Genomic DNA, 22,496 nt, shown 5'->3' on the forward strand with positions numbered 1-22,496 from the left:
AACATATTTTGGTATCACAATTAAATTTCAAAGTAATTTAATTATAATAGTAGATAAATCTACTGCATATTTAAAATGATAAATATTAGGACATTACCAGAGAAGATTAATTATAAAGACAAATGTGAAGAAAAAAGTTTTGAAATTATTTCTAAAGATGTTTAAATTTTTTAAAAATGTTAGTGAAATTTAATTGAAAGCATGAAACAACAAAGTTATGGCAAGACTGATTCTTATGATTTCTCAATAGAAGCATTTGTCCTATAATTATATCTAATATAATGTTTCATTTTACTTAAGGAAAATAAATTCAAAAGTCATATTTTACTCACAGTCATTTCCAAATAAATTCAAAAAGTGTAACTCAGGCTACCACCACAGTGTTCAAGTCTGAAAGGAACATCTGAATAGGAAATCACTAGAGTTTGTCTTTCAGTGTTTGATTAACAGTGGTGCTGAGTCAAGACTTTGAACCTTCACTTTCTGGTAATTTTCCAAATACGTTCCTCTACTTGTTTTTCTATCCTTTTACAGAGTTTTCTTCTAATTCTAGTAATCCTTATTAAGCCTTTCTGGAACAACAATAATAAATCAATAAAAGGACTTGATTACAAAGTTCCACCTTACACTACTAACAAACCACTTAAAGGTTTGCAAAGTACTTTATGAATATTTTATCTGAGCCTCATAATAACCTGGGAGGTAAATGCTCTTATTAGACCCCATTGGACAGATGAGGAAGTTGAGACTAAGAAGGGTTAAATGACTTGTCCAGGCAGAATCAGTGAGTATTTGAGGCCACATCTGAACTCTGACTCCAAGCTTAGCATTCTATCCATATCCACTGCCCCACTGAGCTGCCTAATATGGATACTAATGACAAATTGCCGTGTTTCCTTCTCTCCTTTATTCACTTAATTTTATTTTTCTCTTTTTGTGCCCTACAAATTGCTTAGTATTGACATTTTGATACATGTGGTTTATTCTCTGGAGTACAATGGAAGCTCCCTGAAGACAGGGCCTTCATTTTGTTTTTGCCGTTGATCACTTAGCACAGGGTTTGGCTTTAATAAGCCTGTGGAAGGGAATTGGATTTTTCTTCACATTTCATTTTTCCTTCTCTGCCTCTTTCCTCTGCACTAAGCTGGTCATGCCATTACCGGCATTCATAAGTATTATTTTGTTTCCTTCATAATACTTAAGGTTTAGAAGGTTCCTGACCTCTATTTTTAATTCCTCTCTGGAGCCAATTAAACACAACAACAAAAAACTCAGCTCCAACTCCATAATACAGATGTGGCTAGTTAGGCAGCTGCTGATAGTCAGTAACAAATTCTCACAGGAGTCCACTGACATCCCTCCTCCAACATTCCCCAGCAGATGGAAGGAACTCGCAACAGACCCCAAGAGATATCAAAAGCAGCTTTTATAGGACAACCACGCGGCATGCTCAGCCATCTCTGAAGAACTGCATTTTGCGGTACTATTTTTATTTTTCATTTCCTGTTAAACAAATTTGTCATATGGATTTTAACTATGATACCAAGTGTAATCCATTTATTTTTATGGATCTTTTGTCTTTATATAATATCTCTTTCTATATCTATAGTTCCCTGACCAACATTCTATGAATCATTCCTTATAAAGGAAGCAAAAAACAAAACAAAACAAAACACTAGTTCAGTGAACACAACCAGCATATGATCAAGTTTTGTAGTATGTGCAGTCCTGCATACCCAGAAAGCCTGAACTGAAGGGAGAGTCACATGCATTTCCTCAGCTCAACAGATTTAGGCATTATAATAGTGGGCGCTATATATGTAGAGATCTGGTTTTGTTGCTGTTCTTTCCATAGATATTGGTATAACAAATTCATTGTTATGAATGAGAAACAATTTGTGCCATGGTGGAAGATCACTGGACCAGGAGTCTAGATACACCATTTCTTTTTTTTTAAATCTCTCTCTCTCTCTCTCTTCTTCTAAAACCCTTACTTCCATCTTAGAATCAATACTGTGTATTGATTCCAAGGGAGAAGAGTGGTGAGGGCTAGGCAATGGGGGCTAAGTGACTTGTCCAAGATCACTCTGCTAGGAAGTGATTGAGGCCAGATTTGAATTGGTTATCCTATTTCTACTCACAGCTTAGCCACTAGGTAATTGCATGATCTTGGTCCCCATCCATGCTTTACTGACTTCATCTATTAAATGAGGGAGCTGAACTTAGATCTCTAAGGTCCCTTCCAATACTCTAAAATGTTATCAAAGTATTTGCTATGATGAGCAGCAACACAGAAAGGCAGGCGAAAACAAAGTGACAGAAAAATAAATAAAAACCTAGCCAAACAATTTTTTTTCCTCTTTCTCATCCACATAGTAAACTGAAATTAAATTTATGGATACAGCACAGTCTTGGTATCATAGGCCCACCAGAACCATTCATGCTTCTAAGGTAGGCATGAGTTTCTTCACTACTAATGGTTAATGATTTCTTATTTTTCTTCTAGGTTTAATTTAATTTAACCAAATTAACAAAGAACTCAACTTCAATCATCTTGGAAATTTATTTTACATCAAGGTTTAAAGCTACAGGTTTCTTCACCACAGAAGCATGGTACTGCCATTGAGCAAGCGATTCTATTTAGTTAGTGTTGCTGGGAAGGCTGACCTTGATCCAGGAAGCATGTTAATAAACAGAGGAATGGCCTGTTGGTTAAGGCATCAGAGGGAGAAAAGGCTACTGTACTGATTCATTCCTGGTCTACCATCAGCTTATCATTGAAAAGAAGGCAGATTGTTTATCATGCAGAATGTGTTTATCATGCAGAATGCAAAATATTTGTGAACTATTTCATTTGATTATCAAAAAAATTTTAGAGAATACTTTGAAATTTTGAATTATAGTAAGTTAATTAACTTCCATAATTAAAAAATACTAACATCTAGAACCAGATCTGAAACAAATCAAGGTCCAATTCTGAAAACTATTTTTATATTTTTATTCAAAGATGAAGTACCTATGGAAATTAAAAATCATTAAACAAAAGATAAAAACCTTTAAAAAAAGTGCTGAGATGACTACTGTGAATATTCACAAGGTTCTTCCAAAAAGATTCCTTATTACCAAGAGCAACTGGCATTGGATGTAGAGAAAGAGATAGATTTACATTCCAGTGTTGACAGCAACTATATCATCTTGGGAATTGATTTTCTGAACTATGAAATGGGAAAAATAATCCTTGTCCTACCCACCTCCCAGGAGTGTTGAAAGAAAAATGCAAAGTGATGTATAAATGGTAGCTATCATTATTATGTCATGGGGAAGCATTCATTTTTCTCATAAAGCATCATGATTGTTATGCATTTATAATTTTTATGATGAAATTTTGGACAGAAGGTAAGTTATGAATACAATAAGATATATTTTTTGTAAGGAGTTAAATTTTTTTCTCTCATTGATTTAAAATTTTTAATACCTCTGTCAACTAGAATCTAAAAGATTTAATATTTTTTAATGTCAAATAAGTGCCACCATATTTATGACTTTCTTTTGGTTCAAAATTTTACTGTATAAGGTCAGAAACAGATAGTTACATATGTTTCTTCCTAAGAAAGGGGTAATACTGACACTAACATGCAAATATAGTAATAGTTCATATCTATGATGCTTTGCATATTCCTCAAAAAAATCCTATGAGGTAGGTAGTATAATTTTTTTTAGTCTTCATATATTAATTACTTAAGATAATACATAATCCAAACTTACAAAACAGTCCCCAAAAGGATTAATTCTTAACAGTTCTTAAAAGTTGGAAATTTGTGAATTAATAGAACAGTCACATTGGCACTAGAAGTACTGTTTTATTCAAACCCATGCTTTTGGAAGGTAGCTTTTGGTGGCCTGAGAAGATGGCTGGTCATGGAATCAGGAGACCTGTGTTTCAATATTGGCTCTGCCTCTTTTATTATCTATATGAATCTTACTAGTTGGACAAGTCTCTGGGCCTTCATTTCCTGATCTGAACAGTGAAGGAGCTTCATTGAGGTATCATTTCAAAGTTGTTTTAATTTGTTAATTAATTGTTTTAATTTCTTATTATTTAATTTCTTATTATTAGAGAATTTGAACAATTTAAAGTGATTATAGTTTGTTTTCTCTTTCAAAAACTGTTCTCATAGAATAACAAAATTATGAGTCACTCATTGGCCATGTTTGTTGAGGAATGAAATACATGAGTTTAAACTGAAATAATTGGTTGTATCTTGATATAAAGACTAAAGGGAATCAGTATTAGTCATTTAAATTTTCATCAGTTCCTCATAGATTATAAATTTGATTTGTATATAATCTATTAACTACAAACTTTTTTATTTCAGTTCACCAATCCTGATACTATGTTTAAAACCCATCCAGTCAAGTAAGTACAAGCAAGAAATGACCTATATATTTTTTAAAATTCATAATAGAACTGTTTGTAACAGTAAAAAGATGGAAATAAAGCATGTTTCCAATGAGTCTAGAATTGGGTAAACAAGTTACAGCATGTGAATTTAATGGAATATTATTGCAGTGAAAGAAAGCTGAATATGTGAAATTCTTGGGGCTTTAAAATTTTTGTATGTTTATCCCTTCTTTCCAAATCTTACCATTATCACATGTATAATAATAGCTTAGATTTTTATCATTTCCTTTTATTTACTGTGATTCTCCTCTCATTTTGGTAATTTGAGCTTTCTTTTTTTTCCCCTGGCAAATTTTTAGCATTTATTTTAAAGATATTTTTTAAAACACTTGATTTCAATTAAATTATTCTGTTTTCTATTTAATATGTTAAATTGGTACTAAAAATTCTCTAACTATATCCCATAGATTTTTATATTTGTACTATTGTTAAATATAAAGTAATCATGTTAGTGTTTTTGCTTTAGTTTTCCTTGTTAACCTATGCCTTTTCATCAGATGATCACTATTTTGGTCAAGATTTATTGAATTATGGGGGGCAGCTGGGTAGCTCAGTGGATTGAGAACCAGGCCTAGAGATGGGAGGTCCTAGGTTCAAATCTGACCTCAGACACTTCCCAGCTCTGTGATCCTGGGCAAGTCACTTGACCCCCATTGCCTTGCCCTTACCACTCTTCTGCCTTGGAGCCAATACACAGTATTGACTCCAAGATGGAAGGTAAGGGTTTAAGAAAAAAAAAAGATTTATTGAATTATGTTCTGGAGGACTTCCTGGGATGGAGTCAAGATGGAGGAGTAAGTAGGGCAGCAGCTCCATGTTTCACCATGAAAATCCTCTCCAATAAGAGTAAAATAGTGCCACAAAACAAACATAGGAGTGAAAGAACCAACAGAGACAGAGGGAAACAACCTTCAAAAAAAGAAAAACCCAAAAGGTAGGCAGAGACCATCTGGGGAACTGAGGTAAGAGGGGAGCAGAGCTAGCAGGTGGCAGAGCAGCAAGTGAAGAACAAGCCAAGAGCAAACCATACACCCCCTGCCCCAAACATCTGCTCTCACAGGTTCTGAACTTAATACCAAGCTAAGTCAGACCCTGAGATCCTGCCAGGCAAAAAGAGGTCCAAGATTTATTGAATTATGTTCTTCTGGAGGAGTTCCTGGGGTGGAGTCAAGATGGAGGAGTAACTAGGGCAGCATGAAATTGCAAACCTGTAGAGAAGTCCAGAGCCCCAGCCCAAGGCAATCTAGACCAAAGAGGGTTGATTCACATGGGCCCAGAACGAAGCCAGGAATCCCAATCTGGATTTGGGGTGAGGACACAGTTCTCAGGGGAAGCCTCCCCAGGATCTTTTTGCCCAAAACTAAGTGTGGAGCTCTAGGACAGGGCAATCAAGGATGTGCCTGATTGAATCAAAAACACCTTGAGACCAAAAAACACAAGCCTAAGCCTGGGACTAGAATTTGATCAGGACCTGACCTAATCAAATTCAGACTGAGATCAAAAGCTAACACCCAAGTCTGAGGAAATTCTTTAAGCTATCAGCATATCAAGGGCTAATTGAATCATCAGGGGAAGGGAACTCTCAGAGATCTCAGCTCTCAGAACATCTGGTAAACTAGTAACTACCCAGAAAATAAGCTGAAAATAACATCAAGGAAGGACTGAAGTTTAAGAGGGCACCCCAACTCCTCAGAAAATAGAGCCTACCTATAATTAGATAGGGAAAATAAGCAAACAATCAAAAAGCACCTAACTCTAAAGACTTTTTATGGAGACAAAGAGCAAGGTGAAGACACAGAAAGGAACAGTGAAAGCAAAGGAAACACATCTAAAGTCCAAAAGAAAAATATAGATTGGACACAGATTTTGGAAGAGCTCGAAAAAGACTTCAAAACAGGTAGAGGAAAAGTGAGGAAGAGAAATGAGGAAGAGAAATGAAAGTGATGGAAGAAGAAATGGGCCAATTGAAAAAGGAGAACCAAAAGCTGACAAAGGAAAACCAGGCTTTATAAATTAGAATTGACCATCTAGAAACCAATGATTTAATGAGAAATCAAGAAACCTTAAAGCAGAATCAAAGGAATGAAAAAACAGAGGAAAACATGAAATATCTTATTGAAAAAATTACAGACCTAGAAAATAGATACAGGAGAGACAATCTGATAATTATTGGATTACCTGAAAGCCATGATGAAGAAAAAAAACTTGTATATCATATTACAAGAAATTATCAAAGATAGAATTGCCTAGAGATCCTTGAACAAGAAAATGAAATTGAAATTGAAAGAATTCACAGATCGCCTCCAGAAAGAAATCCTCAATTGACAACTTCCAGGAATGTAATAGCCAAATTCAAGAGCCACCAAGTCAAGGAAAAAGTACTTCAAGCAGCCAGAAAGTATTCAAATCCATGGAGCTGCAATCAGGATGACTCAAGACCTAGTGGCTTCTACATAAAAGGATCAGAAGACATGGAATATGATATTCAGAAAGGTGAAAGATTTGGTTTACAAACCAGAATCACCTATCCAGCAAAACTGAGTATACAATTTCGGGGGGGGGGGGGGAATGGACATTCAATAAGATAGAAGATTTCCAAGCATTCCTGAGGGATAAGCCATACCTAAACAAAAAATGTGAAGGCCAAATATGAGACACAAGAGAAGTCCAGAAAGATAAATAAGAAAGAGAAAATTTAAGGGACTCATTAAGATAAAAATGTCTACATGTCTACATGGGAAGAGGATTTTTATAATTCCCAAAAATTACTGTCAGTAGTAGAGAAGATAGAAGGAATTTACTCAAAAAGATGGCGGAAAACTAAGCTGATTATGATAATATGAAGTATATGATGTTATACAAAGATATGATGTACATATAAATGTGATAATATGGAATATATATGTATATGTATGCATATGAATGACATGTAAAAATAATCAAGGGCTGAGAGGGTTGCACTGAGAGAAAAGGGAAAGAAGAGAAAGAATGGGGCAAATTATATAACATAAAGAGGTGAGAAAAATCAATACAGAGAGGGGAGGATAAGGGTGGTGACAGGCAATGCTTAAACTTTACTTTTTGTAACTGGTTCAGAGAGGGAAAAACAAGTATACTCAGTGGAGCATAGCATTCTATCTTACCCTACAGAGAAGTAGAAGGGGGACAAGACAAGGGAAGGGGGGTACTTTAAGGGAGGGGGATTTGGGGAGGTGACAAAAAGTAAAATACTGGTGAGGAGAAATAGAGTGAAAGGGCATAGAGCAGGATCCAAAGGAGATAATATGATGGAGGGCAATACACAGTAATCATAGCAATTAATGTGAATGGGATGAACTCACCCATTAACACAGAAACAGATAGCAGAATGGATTAAAAACCAGAATCCTACTATGTGTTACTTACAAGAAACACATTTTAGGCAAAGTGATACACACAGATTCAAGGTGTAAGATTTAAAATTATATCCACTACTACAAGTACAATATTTTATAAGAATTTATTAATAATAACTTGAAGTAAAGGGAATTTAAAAAACAGTGACTAGAGAGAGAGATAACCTGGCCACAGTCTGGAAGGAAGGGGGATGGGGAGGAAAATGTGGGAAGAAAAGAGAGCAAAAAGCAGGGTCGCAGCAAACTTATTTACAAAAAATAAGGATATAAGTAGGGAATATAATTCAAGGAATTATGGGAAAAGTAAAGGAATTCTGGGAAACAGTCCTGGGGTACACAATTCTATTTATACATATCCCCCATTATCCTTTGGGAGACTAGTCTCACCAAGGGATCATTTAAACATAACAAACTTAAAATTCTAAAAATTTTTAACTAAAGGAATTTTTAATATTACAGTTTCTAAAGGAAAATTACAATAATTTTGGGAATAAAAGGGAAATAAAAGAGAAAAAGAACAAAACCAATGATTGCTACATTGACAAAAACCAATTTGGGGGCAGTTCCCTTTGGCATAGTATACATTCAAAATAAACACATTCAACCTCTCATAGTTCAAATTCACCACATCCCAAAGTTCACTCTGAATCTTCTGGTGCAGTGTGTGGTTTCTGCAGACATCTTCATGGTGTCTTCTCCAAACAGTTCACTTTCTGGATCTGGGGAGGTAGCAAGTTTCTTATCCTAAAATTACTCTCGAAAGAATTTAAACTTTGCATCATATGATTATAGTACATTCCCCCTGAGGAAATTATTGACAAACACAGGGATCACACAGGGATACATGGTTGAGTTATGAGGTATATGAATCAATTGGCAAAAGAGATAAAAAACATTGAAAAATCCAAATAAAAGAGAAAAAATAACTTCCAGATGAAATATAAAATATCAAAGTCTTATGTGTAAAAAAGTCTAAGTAAAGGAAAAATAAACTTATAACAGTTCCCTGAATCAGGGCCCAATTAAAGTGATTTGTGTTCCATAAGCCTGTAGTAGCAAGTATGCACTTACCCAAATAGCAGCCAGGATTACAGAAAGTTTGCTATACTATGAAAGAAAGAAAGAGGACTAGATTTTAGCAGCAAATGGGAAATAGCATTCCCAGGTCTGATTTTACCTTTTCTCTCAGGGATACAGGAGCCTGGATGGCAGCCAAAGTGAGGTGCTTAATAGAATATGAGTTGGGGAAAACCTGCCTCTGACATATGTCAAACAGCTACAACCTTGAATCTCAAGCAAGAAAATGTCCTCTTGTCTTGACTCAAAATCTCATCAATCCCACTGGAATTGGTTGGTCTCTTTGACCTTGTGCTCAATTGGCAATATGCAGGTTTACTTTGTGCTTGTTTGGCACTGTGCAGTGGCCCTTTTTGTTTTCCCTTCTCCTGGAATCAGACACAATTATTAAGCAAAGTCCCATAATTTTTTAAACAATGAATGACAGGCTTCTATAATCTAAAGCTTTTTCAGTATGCATTGACATTAGGGCTAATTACCCTACTGCAAAATTTAAAAAAACCCTTTAATACTGGTAACATGTGCTTCAAGTACAAAAAAATGAGAGAGAAAAATAAAACTCAAATACTATATTGTACATACAAGGGAAAAGCATAATAAAAATTGTTTTAAAAATTGAAAACATATAGCTTATAATCAGTGACACACTATATCAGCCAAAGAGAGGTAGAATACAAAGGTTTTTCACCCCAAAAACGAGATCCATTTCCTCTTTAACTTGGCCATGACCCACAGTGTGAGTGCAAATGATTTTTACAAAGTAACAGCTATATAAAACAGCAGTACAGCAGGCAATGCACATTTAAAGAAATACTAAAATTCCCAAAATTCATAATAGCACAGTTAATAACAATAGCAAATTTTCTAGATCTATCAAATCTTTCAACGTTAGTGGAGATATTTTTAACAAAGTCTATTACTGCCATTATTCCAAAATGTGGCAGAGGAGCCCATAAAAACAAAAATCTCTGTACTGCTGATGAAAACCTTTTGGGTCTAAAAATGTTACCAAGAATTTAGAACATTCTGGTAGAAGGGTAGAATAAGCTGAAGAGTTACAAATATATATAAACCTGTTCAGAAGCTACTAGGCTTCCCAGGAAAAAATTTTTCCCACCTCCTGGATGAGATCATAATCCATTTTGAGGTAACTAAGACTCTTCAGGAAACCTCCCTCCCTCTAGAATGAGACTAACTGTGTAAAAGGACTATCTCCAATATGTCCCATCCATTTCAATGTGGAGCAGAGAAGAAAAACAGTGAAAATCACTTCAGATGTCTCATCCATTACATTTTTAATAAATGTGGACATGGGAAATACAACAATGTCATTGCACTTGTCTTCAACTACAAATGGACCCTTACCTCTTATTACAAACAACTGAGAGGCAGGCAAATGATCAGTTAAGAGGTATTGATGCTATTAGATATCTCAAAATCACTTTTGAAGACCCCTTAAAATCAATTGAGATATTTAGCTCATTAAATTCTCTAAAGGTTGTATACAGGTTGTATCCAGTTTGATGGAGCCCATCAATCATCTATGTGACAATTAACAAAAGCAAAAAAGGAACAAAAGGCTGTTAAGGCAACATGTGACCTAGATGGATCTGGTAACAAACCTTGCAACCATAAAGACTTATGGTTTTGCCAGTGAAAAGGGTTTGTGCAAGTTGTTTATGGACATTTACAATGATATTTTCTTCAGTACAGTCATCAGGAAACGGTACAAATAAAGACAATGTAACAGAACATATAGCTAATAAGGAAGACACAGTAGCTTAAAATGATTCAGTGTAATAGAATAGTATTGATTAGATTAATATCTTAAAAAACAAAATTAAATTGTAAAGCAAACACTCAGCAAATACAATAAGTGTGAGAAGATACAGACACTGAATTCAAAAGTCCTTTTCTCCAATTCCAATAGACTGCTTCACTATTATGGAGGGGAAACAAAAACTCCAAAAGTTAACATCAATAAACTTCCAGATCTCTTTAAGGTTTCCCTTCCGTAGTATCCTCATCCATTCAGATTCCTTTGGTCACACTTCTGGAGTTCCCCATACATGCACTGAGCATAGTGTGAACAAATTCCATATGGGACTGTTGTAGAGACTGGGCAGGCTAAAATGGCAAGGGGGTGTAGGGAGATGCATCTCCCCCTTGAATCTTAAGATTCATCAAGCTATCAACTGCAAGGTATCCAATCAGTAGAAAACCCCCAATGAACAGAAGAAAAGACATCCTAAAGCTGTAAGCTGCGTGAGCTCAACAAAGGTCTCTGGAAATGGAAGCTGATTGAGAGAGGCAGGAAACTGAGCCATGCTTGAAATCTCTACTTCCTGTCAGTAGGTGGTGCTACCCTAGTATGCACTGCCTAGGAGCAAAAGCTTCACAAGGAATGTTTAGGAGAAAAGTTTTGTCCCTTCCCTGCACACAGCGGTAAAAACAGTGGCCCCATGATAACTCAGTCCCTGGTCAGCTTAAAAATTGGCTTGGGAAGCCATAGCAAGCAAGGGAAAGGGGGATTTATACTTCATTAGCTTCTTAAGAACTCCTAGCTTGTGTGTTGAAAAGCATGGTCTGGTCACAGGCAAGGAGAGGCTGCAGGCTGGGCAGTAGGGGTTGCAGCAGTGGCTGGAGGCAGCAGTGAGGAATGGTGGCTCAAGCGGATGGATGTGAGAAGCAACTTATCCCTTTTCGGTTGAGAGCCTCCCTGTTAAATGAAAGCAGTCAGGCGGGTGGGGTGGCTGGGGGGTGGGGGTGGAAACAGCAGGAGAAAAACGTGGTTTCTCTACTCACCTGAAGGTTCTGAAGTCCAGACTTTGTGTCATCAAAATTATAAGATTAAAAATTATATCCACTACTCCAAGTATTATATTTTATAAGAATTTATTAATAATAACTTGAAATAAAGGGAATAAAAAAAACAGTGAGGAGAGAGATAACCTGACCTCAGTAAAGGGGAAGAGTAGAAGAGTATGAGAAGAGGTAAGAACAAAAGGTGGGATTGTAGCAAACTTATTTATTTACAAAATGTGAGGATGCAAAGTAGGGAATGTAATTCAAAGAATTCTGGGAAAAGTAAAGAAATTTTTTTGGAGTATAGTCCTAGGGTACACAATTCTATTTACACAAAGGTAAAAGGCTGGAGCAGAATATATTATGGATCATCTAAAGTGAAGAAAGCAGAAGTAGCAATCATACCAGACAAAGCCAAAGTAGAAATAGATCTGACTAAAAGAGATAAGGAAGGACATTACATTTTGCTAAGAAGTACGATAAACAATGAAGTAATATTACTAAACATTAATGTACCAAATGGTGTGGCATCTAGATTTCTAAAGGAAAAATTGAAGGAGCTCAAATTGGAAACAGATAGTAAGATCATACTATTAGGATTAATTAAGCCATAGCGCTAATGGGGACCATTTGGGGTAATTGGAATCTTAGCAGCCAAGGTCAGGGTAAAGAATAGTGGTTAAGGTTTCTTTAAGGCCAGAGAGAATCTTGGGAAGGGTGCCAGCTGGAATTCTGGGTAGCCAGAGTCAGTTGGGTTTTCCACTGCTAACCTGCACAGCAGGGGGTCTCTGGGAGGTTTTTATGTTTGTTTGTTTGTTTTTCCTTAGAAGACTGGCGTTTCTGTTCCCTAGAACACTGAAAAACCCAGTAGGAGGTGAAGGAGGAGAACAGGTTAGAATGTCTGGATTAAGTTTGTGGGGGAAATCAACAGAAAAGAGAAAGAAAGAGGCAGTTTTTCTTCTGTGTGGAGGCTGAGAGGACCAAGCAATTTTGCAGCCTGGTCAGGCTTTAAAAGCCTACCTAGGCCCGGAAGGGCTGGCAGTGGGCAGAGAGTGAGAGGACTACCAACTAATTCAAAGCTGATGGAGATTTACCAAGACAGTAAATATATAATTAGATCATTAGTAATTAGCATAAGGTTATTTAGTATAGTTTGTTTTTTTAGTGTTAGATAAGGAATTTTAAGGAGGCTCAAAGGTAAACCTGAGCAGGAAGCCAATCCCTGAGGACCAGGGGGGACTGGGATAAGTTTAGACCTTTTTAGATTAGGGAATCCTAATCCTCAAAAACCTTTATTATCTTTCCTTAATCTTTAATAGTTGTTAGATAGAGATTTTTTACATCTGTCTCTAGCAGTTATCCTTGAGCACCTGCCCAATCTATTACAAGCAGAAAAGGAGATTCTGTACCCCAATTTCCCTCCTTAACATTCCTATATGTTACATTTTCTGGCAAGCTAAACTAAGACAGAGCCTAAAGAATTGCTATTAGTATATTGGACCTCCTACTGTGCAGGTTTTCAGTTAGACCCTCAGCTGTGCCTCTTGTCACTTAGTGACAATTAGAAGGCAGTGGCTATATAGAAAAATTTGGTTTTATAACAGTGTACTTGGGAGCTATACCCAAATTTTTTTGATGATTCCTTCTTATATTAAGGGAATAGCATTCCCTAACTGCATGATGGGACTACTTACCCTTATGTTATTGGATTTTTTGAGCTTTATACCATTAGGAGTGGGGGTAATATTGTTATTGTTACTGGTGAAGATGGTACTCACCTATATCTTCAACCAATTTAAAGAATTGGTACTACAGGAAATAAGATTTAATGAATTAACCTTAAAAGTGAATTACTTCGTGTCTATAATACAGAAATATGAGACAGAGAAAAATGGCACTGATAAACAAGAGAGCATGACTAAATTAGAGAAATGGCAGAACTAGAGAAGAGTGTGGGCACTCTTTTTCCCTTTGAGAGAGATTCCAATGATGACCCCTGACCATGAGTTAGTTCATGTTAAACAGCATAAGGGCTTTACCCAAAGTGACATGATTTTAAAAAGGAAAACCTGTCTTTTGAGGGGGAACAAAGAGAAGTTATAAAGAAGTTCCAAAAAAATAATCCAAACAATATAATTCTGACTACAATGATTTTGACATTTTTTTAGATGAATTGCTTACAAAACAGGAAAAAAAGAAAATCATTGCTGAGGCCAATGAAACTAATAGGATCCCTAATTGGCCTTTATCTACTAAATAGACAGTAAGACCATACTAGTCGAAGATCTTAACCTTCCCCTTTCAGAACTAGATAAATTGAACCAAAAAATAAAGAAAGAAGTAAGGGAAGTAAATGAAATGCTAGAAAAATTAGTTAATAGATAGCTGGATAAAAATGAACATGGATAAAAAGGAATATACCTTCTTCTCAGCAGTACATGGCATATATCCAAAGATCGACCATCTATTAGGGCATAGAAATATTGCCAATAAATGTAGAAAAGCAGAAATAATAAATGCCACTTTTTCAGATCATAATGCAGCAAAAATTATAATTAACAAGGATCCCTGGAAAGGCAAATTTTAAATTAATTAGAAACTAATTAATCTAATTCTTCAAAACAGGTTGGTCAAAGAAGAAATCACAGAAACAATTACAGACTTCATTAAAGAGAATGACAATGAGGAGACATCATACCAAAACCTATGGGATACAGCCAAAGCAGTACTCAGGGGAAAATTTATATCATTGAGTAGACCAAAAAAATACAGAGAGAGGAGATCAATGAATTGGGCGTACAACTTTAAAAATTAGAAAAAGAACAAATGAAAAATCTCCAGATAAAAACTAGATTGGAAATCCCAAAAATTAAAGGGGAAATTAATCAAACTGAAAGTAAAAGAACTATTTAACTAATAAATAAGACTAGGAACTGGTACTATTTAATTATGTTCTGGAAATAAAAAATACAAAATTTCTGCCTAAATTTATCTTGGGTTTCTCTATGGTTAAGAACATGACCAATTTTTGTGAAATCCCTATTTGAACTTGGAGGGGGAAAAGTATATCCCTTGCTTTTTATAATAAATTATAATCCCACATATGTCACAACTGGGAAGACATAGAAGTCTCTGATTACTCTTGCTTCAGAGCCCCCTAATGCTTCTCCCAGGTTCAAGATGGCTGTACTGGATGATCAATTTTGCAAATCACATCCAAATTCCTAATCAAGGACAACATTCTCTGTTTACCAAACCACTTAGATTCCTACTCAACAGCAAAAATATTTAAATAGTAAAAGGTGTATAAATAACAAGAAAATGATCAAATAGTCGAGTTGTCCTCTAGCCACCATATATAAATGGGTAATCCCATATAGGCCCTTTGGGGAGCATAATCTAATTCCTCCTTAATCTCCACCCATAGTTCAATTCACTATACCACAAATACACACATAAATACTGTATACAAAAACACATATATTATTTAACACTATTTGAACATGTAACTTTATTTTTTTGAAATCTACTATTACTTATTTTATATGTATTTCTTAATTGTAAAACTGCAAACTTTAAAGAATAAATTTAATTACTATATTATTTGGTGCCTGTATGTGTAAAATGATGTGTTTATCATGTTTTAAAGCATAGTAGAATGTTCCTATTTATTTCTGTGGATGCTTTCTATATTTAAAATCTGTTTTGTTATATTACACATTTGTGGAATGACATAGTTATTTCAGAATACATGGCTCATAAGATGATAAAAAGCTTAAGATTCAGTATCATGTGAATTGTGGAGTTCTGTAGGAATATTGTAGGAGTCTACTGACTTCTTTGGTAGGTTGACTTCTGTGAAACCTCTTGCTTCTGTTTTGGGATCAGGATTCTTCTGGGACTCTCACCAGAGCAGAGCATGTGTACAGCTTTCCATTTCCCTGCTCCAAATGGAACCTGCAGCTGTCTTGTTCCATCTCTGTTCATTCAAGTAGTCCCACTTTTCTTACACTTGTTCTTCTTCTATGCAGTATCCTCTTTCTCTTCTTTCTTCTAAGTATGTGCAGACTCATGTGGTCCCTTGTCTAGGCACCAGGAAATACCCAGGTGAATCCAGTGTCCTGGTGCTTTCTCTAATGAACAGCTGCAGATCATTCAGAGAAGTACTCCCTGTTCATCTTATGTATAATGGAATGCTTAATTAATTTGTCATTTTGCCAACTGAGTCAGTCAGGCAATATACATTTATTTCACACTTACTCTATGCCATGCTAGGAATACAAAGAAAGGCAAAAAGACAGTCCTTACTCTCAAGGAGTTTACAGTTTAACGAACAGAGTGAATGCTTGAATTTTTGTTAATTTACTCATTCACTTTTAGTTTTTCATTCCTAATTTTTTTTTATAAACCCTTACCTTCCATCTTGGAGTCAATACTGTTTATTGGCTATGTCTGGGGTCACATTTGAACCCAGGACCTCCCATCTCTAGGCCTGGCTCTCAATCCACTGAGCTACCCAGCTGCCCCCTCCATTCCTATTTTTGAAGGCAACTTTGAGGAATCTGCCTTTCTTGTCACCTTCCTAGAAGTTTCCCAAGGTAATTTTCAGTAGTTACTACCAGGGTGCCTCTTCTTTTCCTTTTCCCCAAAAACTCATTGTTTTCAATTATTCCCTGGCCATTCAAAGTCATTAAGTCTGAGATATTCCAGGCTCAAAAATTATCACAAAACTCTTATTCCTTAATATTTGTTAGGTTTTAAGAAATGTGACATTAAAATAATTCACAGTTAAGGCATGTATGTGAAGGATTTGTTCTTTTTGTCTTTTTTAAAAAAGATATTTGATTACCCAAATGAATTTATAACTGGTATAGTCTGACAATGGAGTCATGGGACTGCTTCCCTTTCCCCAGGTTATAAGTATGGGGGCTACTCAGAGGTCCAATCCTACTACTGATAAGCAGGGGAACTTAGACATTCCATTTCTGACATGGGCTGGTTTGTCCTTCCGTCAGCAACATGATGGATCGATCACCAGAGAGGCTCACCATATAGATTCTGGTCTTAGGATAGATACCCAGTCAGCCTAGCTAGTCCTATAGCTCAATTCTCCCAAGCTCAAGCATCTATAAATCTCAGTCAGCCTCCCTGGGAGCTGGAATTACAGGCATATGCCACCAGCACTGACTGGATTTTTGACAAGGTAGTCTGATATAGGTGGCTAAAGTTCTAGGACTAATTGTCATAAAAGTGTATGAAAACAAATTACTGATCACCAATTAGGCATGGGCACCCAGCTGCCCCCACTAGGCAAAATACAGAAAGGAAAATGTGTCTGGAATTTATAAAAAGAAACTTCCTTGACCTCTAGGTGGCAGATAAACACTACTATAAGTAAAATTTAAAATTCTGGAACAAAATATTAAAAATGAAAAAGCAGGCAATAGATCTGTGCAAAAAAAGAAAAAAGGAGAGCAATTTATAGGAATGCCATAAGTTAAAGTACAAGAAATCCAAAGGATAATACTAATTAGAAGAAAATTGAATAATTATCCATACCAAATATATTTTATGTTAAATGGAAAGAATAGATACATTAATGAGACAGATTTTAGAGAATCTGAGACACACCTAGGAAACAAAAACAGTCAGCGTTTTTTAATCTTTTGTTGGTAAAACCAGATAGCCCATTATCATTAATATGGTATCTCTAATAAAATTGTAAAGGTTACTTGGTAATTAAGATGGTAATTAAAAGATCTTTGTAAAATTATCTTTGAAATGTAAACAACAATGTATTTCCAAGTTGACTTCTACTATAGCACATTCTCTCTCTCTCTCTCTCTCTCTCTCTCTCTCTCTCTCTCTCTCTCACACACACACACACACACACACACACACACACACACACACTGGTTGAAAATCAGCCCATGTATCCTCTTCTGGTACAAATTCCACATCCTACAGTGTTGATTTCTACACCACATAATAGATGTATTTCTGAAAAGGTGTAGGAAAATCAAATATTTACAAATCTAGAATTGGCCCAGACTACTAAACTCTCTGTCAACTCAATTTCTTCACTATTTCAAACACACCAGAGAACCTAGTTATTTAAAAGAACATTGTGCTAAATCCTTATATAAGGCAAAGAATATTTTTATGACACTGCTTTATGGTTTGTTTTATGAGTATGATTTGTATAAATTGTATTAAGTTTTCTTAAAACAAGCCAAATCTTGTCCCCAGGGGATGCAAGTAAGTTGGTCGGCTTAAGCTAAGGATTGCTCTCTCTCTAGATCTGGTAAGTACTCCATGAACGAATCTCAGCTAATCAATGAAATTTAGGATCTTTTTTTCTAGGGATCATTCTTCATAATTCCATTTTAAAATAATTCATTAATAACAAATACATTAAATTAAAAAGGGTTTGCACAAGTAAAACTAATGTAGCCAAGATTAGAAGAAAGGCAATAAGTTGGGGAAAAATTTATGCAGCTTCTTGGATAGTCTCAAATCTAAAATATATAGAAAATGTTGTCAAATCTACAAGAATATAAGCCATTCTCCAATTGATAAATAGTTAAAATATATGGACAGTTTTTGGATGAAGACATCAAAGCTATATATAACTATATGAAAAATGTACTAAATCATTATTGATTAGAGAAATGCAAATCAAAACAACTTTAAGATACCATCTCAAACCTATGAAGTTTGCCAAAATGATAAAAAGGGCAAAATGACAAGTGCTTTAGGGAATGTGGAAAAATGGGGACACATACAATGTTGGTGGAACTGTGAACTGATACAATCATTTTGGAAAGCAACCTGGAATTATGCTCAAAGAGTTATAAAACTGTGTATACCTTCTGACTCATCAATGCCAATATCAGGTTTATCTAATTATCTAAGGTGATCAGGAAAAAAAGAAAATAACCTATATGTTCTAAAATATTTATAGCAGCCCTCATTATGATGGCAGAGAACTAGAAATTGAAGGAATATAATTGGGGAATGGATAAACAATTTGGGGCAGATGATTGTTATGGAATACTACTGTGCTATAACAACTGACAAGCAGGTCAGTTTTTAAACATGGAAAGACCTATGTGAAATTAAGAAGAGTGAAACAAGCAGAACCAAGAGAACTTTATATACAACAACAGAAATGTTGTTTGAAGAATGACTTGTGTATGTCCACCTCCAGAGAAAGAAATGATAAAGCTAAATAAATAAGACATAGTTTTATATATACATATATCTTTTTGTCAAATGATGCCTACTCAAATGGAGGGAGGGAAGAGGAGGAGGAAATTATCTGGGCATTTTAATGTAAAGAACAAATAAATTTAAATAAAAAATAGTAATTTTCATATACACTACAAATTCATGAAAAAAGAACTTGTCAGGATTTGACTGGTGTTCCAAAGTCCAGCTTTACATTTGTTATTAACTTCCTATGTTATATTTCACATAGCAACTATGTTCTCAATATTTTCATTTCTCCTTCTATCTTCCACTTCTACCTGTGGCCTGATCTACTCCAGACCCTTCGAGACCATGATCTAACTTAGTATCTTTTACTTCATTGTATAAGGTGATGTCTAATATCTAATGATATTAGAAATTAAGTCTCTCTCTCACTGTCTGAGGTAGAAGGAAAGTAGGGAAAGATCTGAAAGAGCTAAGCGTTTTCCTTTCCCAACTTAGGAAACACTAGTGACTATCTATTGCTGTTTTTATAGATTGTTTTAACTCTGAGAAGACCAAAGAAAAACCTGGTCTTTGGTTTGGATTCTGAGTCTGCTAATGCTCAGAGTCCTAACTTGGTTCTTGCTGAAACTCAGCCAGTTAGCCTTTGTTATTTTTATAACTTGGAGACAAATTTAAGAATTATAAGGATAATAGTGTTATTTATATAGAATAGTAAAAATTTGGATTAGTCAGATTAAAAAGGATCAGTGTAGCCTGGAAACAGGAGAAACGGTTCCTTGCAGAACCAGGGAGATTTATTTGGGTAGAGTGAGAATCCCTTAGACTTAGAGATCTTTTTTTATCCTTATATTTTCAATAAATATTTTATTTTTTATAACAAGAGTCTTTTTAGCATCCTTGCACCTGGCCCTGAAGAGAAGTTCACTTCTGAGCTTCACTTCATTGACATAAACTGAAGATACTTTATAAGCAGAGCAAGCAGGGTATCAAAATCAGTTTATAACCCATTGCTATATTATTTTTACAGCTCTTATTTTTACAACTGGGAATGCTGAGGAAATCTGACATAAACTCCTTTGGTCCCCTTCCTCCACTTCTGATAGAAAATACATGATCATAACTTAATCTCCATTTTTTCATTTTGGCCATTAAAGAATGTCTCTTCTACCTCTGTACCTCTTTGAATACCTGAAAATAATGATCATATGTACTCCCCATGAAATCTTCTCTTATTCATACTATAGAGCCTCAGTTCCTTTAGCTGATTCTTATATGACAAGAAATCAAGGCCCTTCACCATCCTGGTTTCCTCTATCCAACTCATAAGATCTTAAATTGTGATGTGCAGAGTAGAACACAGCATCCCAGATATAGTTGAACAAAGGCATAGTACAGTAATACTCTTACTTTCCAAGTCCTTTGTTTCTCTTAATGCTGCCTATGAATGCATTAGCTTTCCTAGACAGTCATATACTGCTCATTCATATTTAGTTGATAATCCACAATGTAAGAATTTATTTTTCATGTATTATATTACTTCCCATATATTAGGAAGAATTACTGAGTATTCTTATGTCTGGAATCTGGGTCAGAGATACCATCCAGTCTGCTACTTTTTGCATATTTTTTGTTCTTGGGAATCTTAATGAATATCTTGTTTTTTAACAGAATTTGTGTAACACATGAAGGGGAAGAAAGGGTTTTTTACTTGTCCACCTGTGGGGATGGTGAAGGATGGATAAATTGATGGCCCATCTCCTAATTAGTTATCACCAATCAAAGATGTCTTGGGATGTCTGAGGGGCTGCATAAATAGATAAAAATCTATTTATTAAGCTGCCTAACCCAGCTCAGGTTGTCCCTGGTTGCAAGAGAGCCATGGGGATCTATATCACATTATTATGATGTAGGTTTACTCAATAACTTGATATAATCAATAAACTTCTATTCTTACCCCAAAATCAGTCTGTTGAGTGTGAATTTTAAAATCTCCATCTTGGTCTAGCACCCAAAAATTGTGCACACCCACACTACACAGGCACATGCTAGTCAATGACAAATCAGAAATAACTAACTGCCCACCTGGGCTGTCCTAAGCCAAGCTTGAGCCACCATTGGCACGTGTGAGGCATAGGAAGTGACAGAGAGAGCAGCCTCTGGAATTCGCTCACTTCCTGTAGACAGGGCTAGATACCAGTTTGTGTTAGAAGCTTGAAGAGAGAGGAGGCCTGCAGACAGCTTCCCTTCAGATCGGTCACGTGAGTCAAGGACTGATTCCTTCCACCTTGGCCCTTTGGGCCTAAACTCCCTCTGCCTTGGTCAGAGGCTGAGTAACCCCTTTCCCTTTTCTCCTCTCTCCTTCTCTCCCTCTCCTTTTCCCTATTCCCATTGTGATTAAACCTCCATAAACTCCATTCTGACTTGAGTGTTTCATTTTAGGAATTTCATAAGTAAATTCCTTGGCGGCCATTGTTCAATATTATAATAATCTTAAAAGATGAAAATTTTCACCACAACATGAGATCATTTGAATCATACCAATAAACACTTCTGGAATTTTAAAAGAAAAATTACCCTTTATTGCCTGTATATTTAATTATTTGAACTTATGTTACATTACATTTATCTCTATGCTGTTATGCTGTCATGTGGACAAAGGAAAGATCTTTTCTAACTGGGAGGGGGAAATAAAGATCAGAAAGGGTTCTTGAAAGAGGGGGCATCTGAGCTAGGTCTTGAGATATGAGTAGTATTTTCAAGAAGTAGAAATGTAAAGTTCACCATAGAGAGAGGAAACAAAGTGAGAAAAGGAGAAAGATGGAAAGGAAGGGCATGGTTGAAGAAGGGTAACTAGTTCAACTGAGCCTAAAGTCTGTGAAAGGGTAGAAGGAATCTTGGAACACAGTCTCTTAGAATTCAAGATGAAAGAATAGGATAATCAACAGTGTCAAATCCTATAGACCAGTGGTGTAAAATTCAAATACAAATGGGAGCCACTAATCCATAAAGTCGGCATCCAGGTAGTGAGACAGATAGAGTGTCAGGTCTGAAGTCAGGAAGACTCCTCTTCCTGAGTTTATATCTGGCCTGAGATACTAGATGTGTGACCCTGGAAGAGTTACTTAATCCTGTTTGTCTCAGTTTTGTCATCTGTAAAGGAACTAGAGAAAGAAATGGCAATCCACTCCAGTATTTCCCCACAAGTCAGGCACTTTATGATTGAAATGGAAAATGCATGAACTGAAATAATGCATAAGATGACTGAGAAGATAGGGCAGAGCCAGGTTAAAGAGCTTTACATATCAAATATGGAGGTTTATATTTGACTCATGGATAGAAGAAATGGAACCACATGAAAAAATATGGTAGTTCTTTCCATGGTAACAAAGAATTGGAAACCATGGGTATGCCCATCAATTGGGGAATGGCTGAACAAGTTATGGAATATGAATGATATGGAATACTACTGTGCTATAAGAAATAACGGGATAATTTCAGAGAAATCTGGAGGATTCACAAGAACTGATGTAGAATGAAGT

General features: G+C 35.7%; 1 protein-coding gene across 3 annotated transcripts in view; it reads right to left on the reverse strand.

Annotated features, from left to right (window-relative positions):
• Positions 1-22,496, reverse strand: part of LOC103097953 (malate synthase-like) — a 76,980-nt gene that overhangs the window by 53,626 nt on the left and 858 nt on the right. Inside the window, exon 1 of one of the 3 annotated variants that reach the window (XM_007496307.3) lies at positions 333-444. The exons of the other annotated variants lie outside the window; for them this stretch is intronic. Within the exon in view, the coding sequence (XP_007496369.1) occupies positions 333-338 (6 nt within the window). The 5' untranslated portion in view covers positions 339-444. Of the gene's footprint in view, positions 1-332; positions 445-22,496 lie in introns of those variants that run through there. 3 annotated transcript variants of the gene reach the window in all.

Source organism: Monodelphis domestica, chromosome 6 (genome assembly GCF_027887165.1).
Source record: "Monodelphis domestica isolate mMonDom1 chromosome 6, mMonDom1.pri, whole genome shotgun sequence".
Taxonomy (NCBI): domain Eukaryota; kingdom Metazoa; phylum Chordata; class Mammalia; order Didelphimorphia; family Didelphidae; genus Monodelphis; species Monodelphis domestica.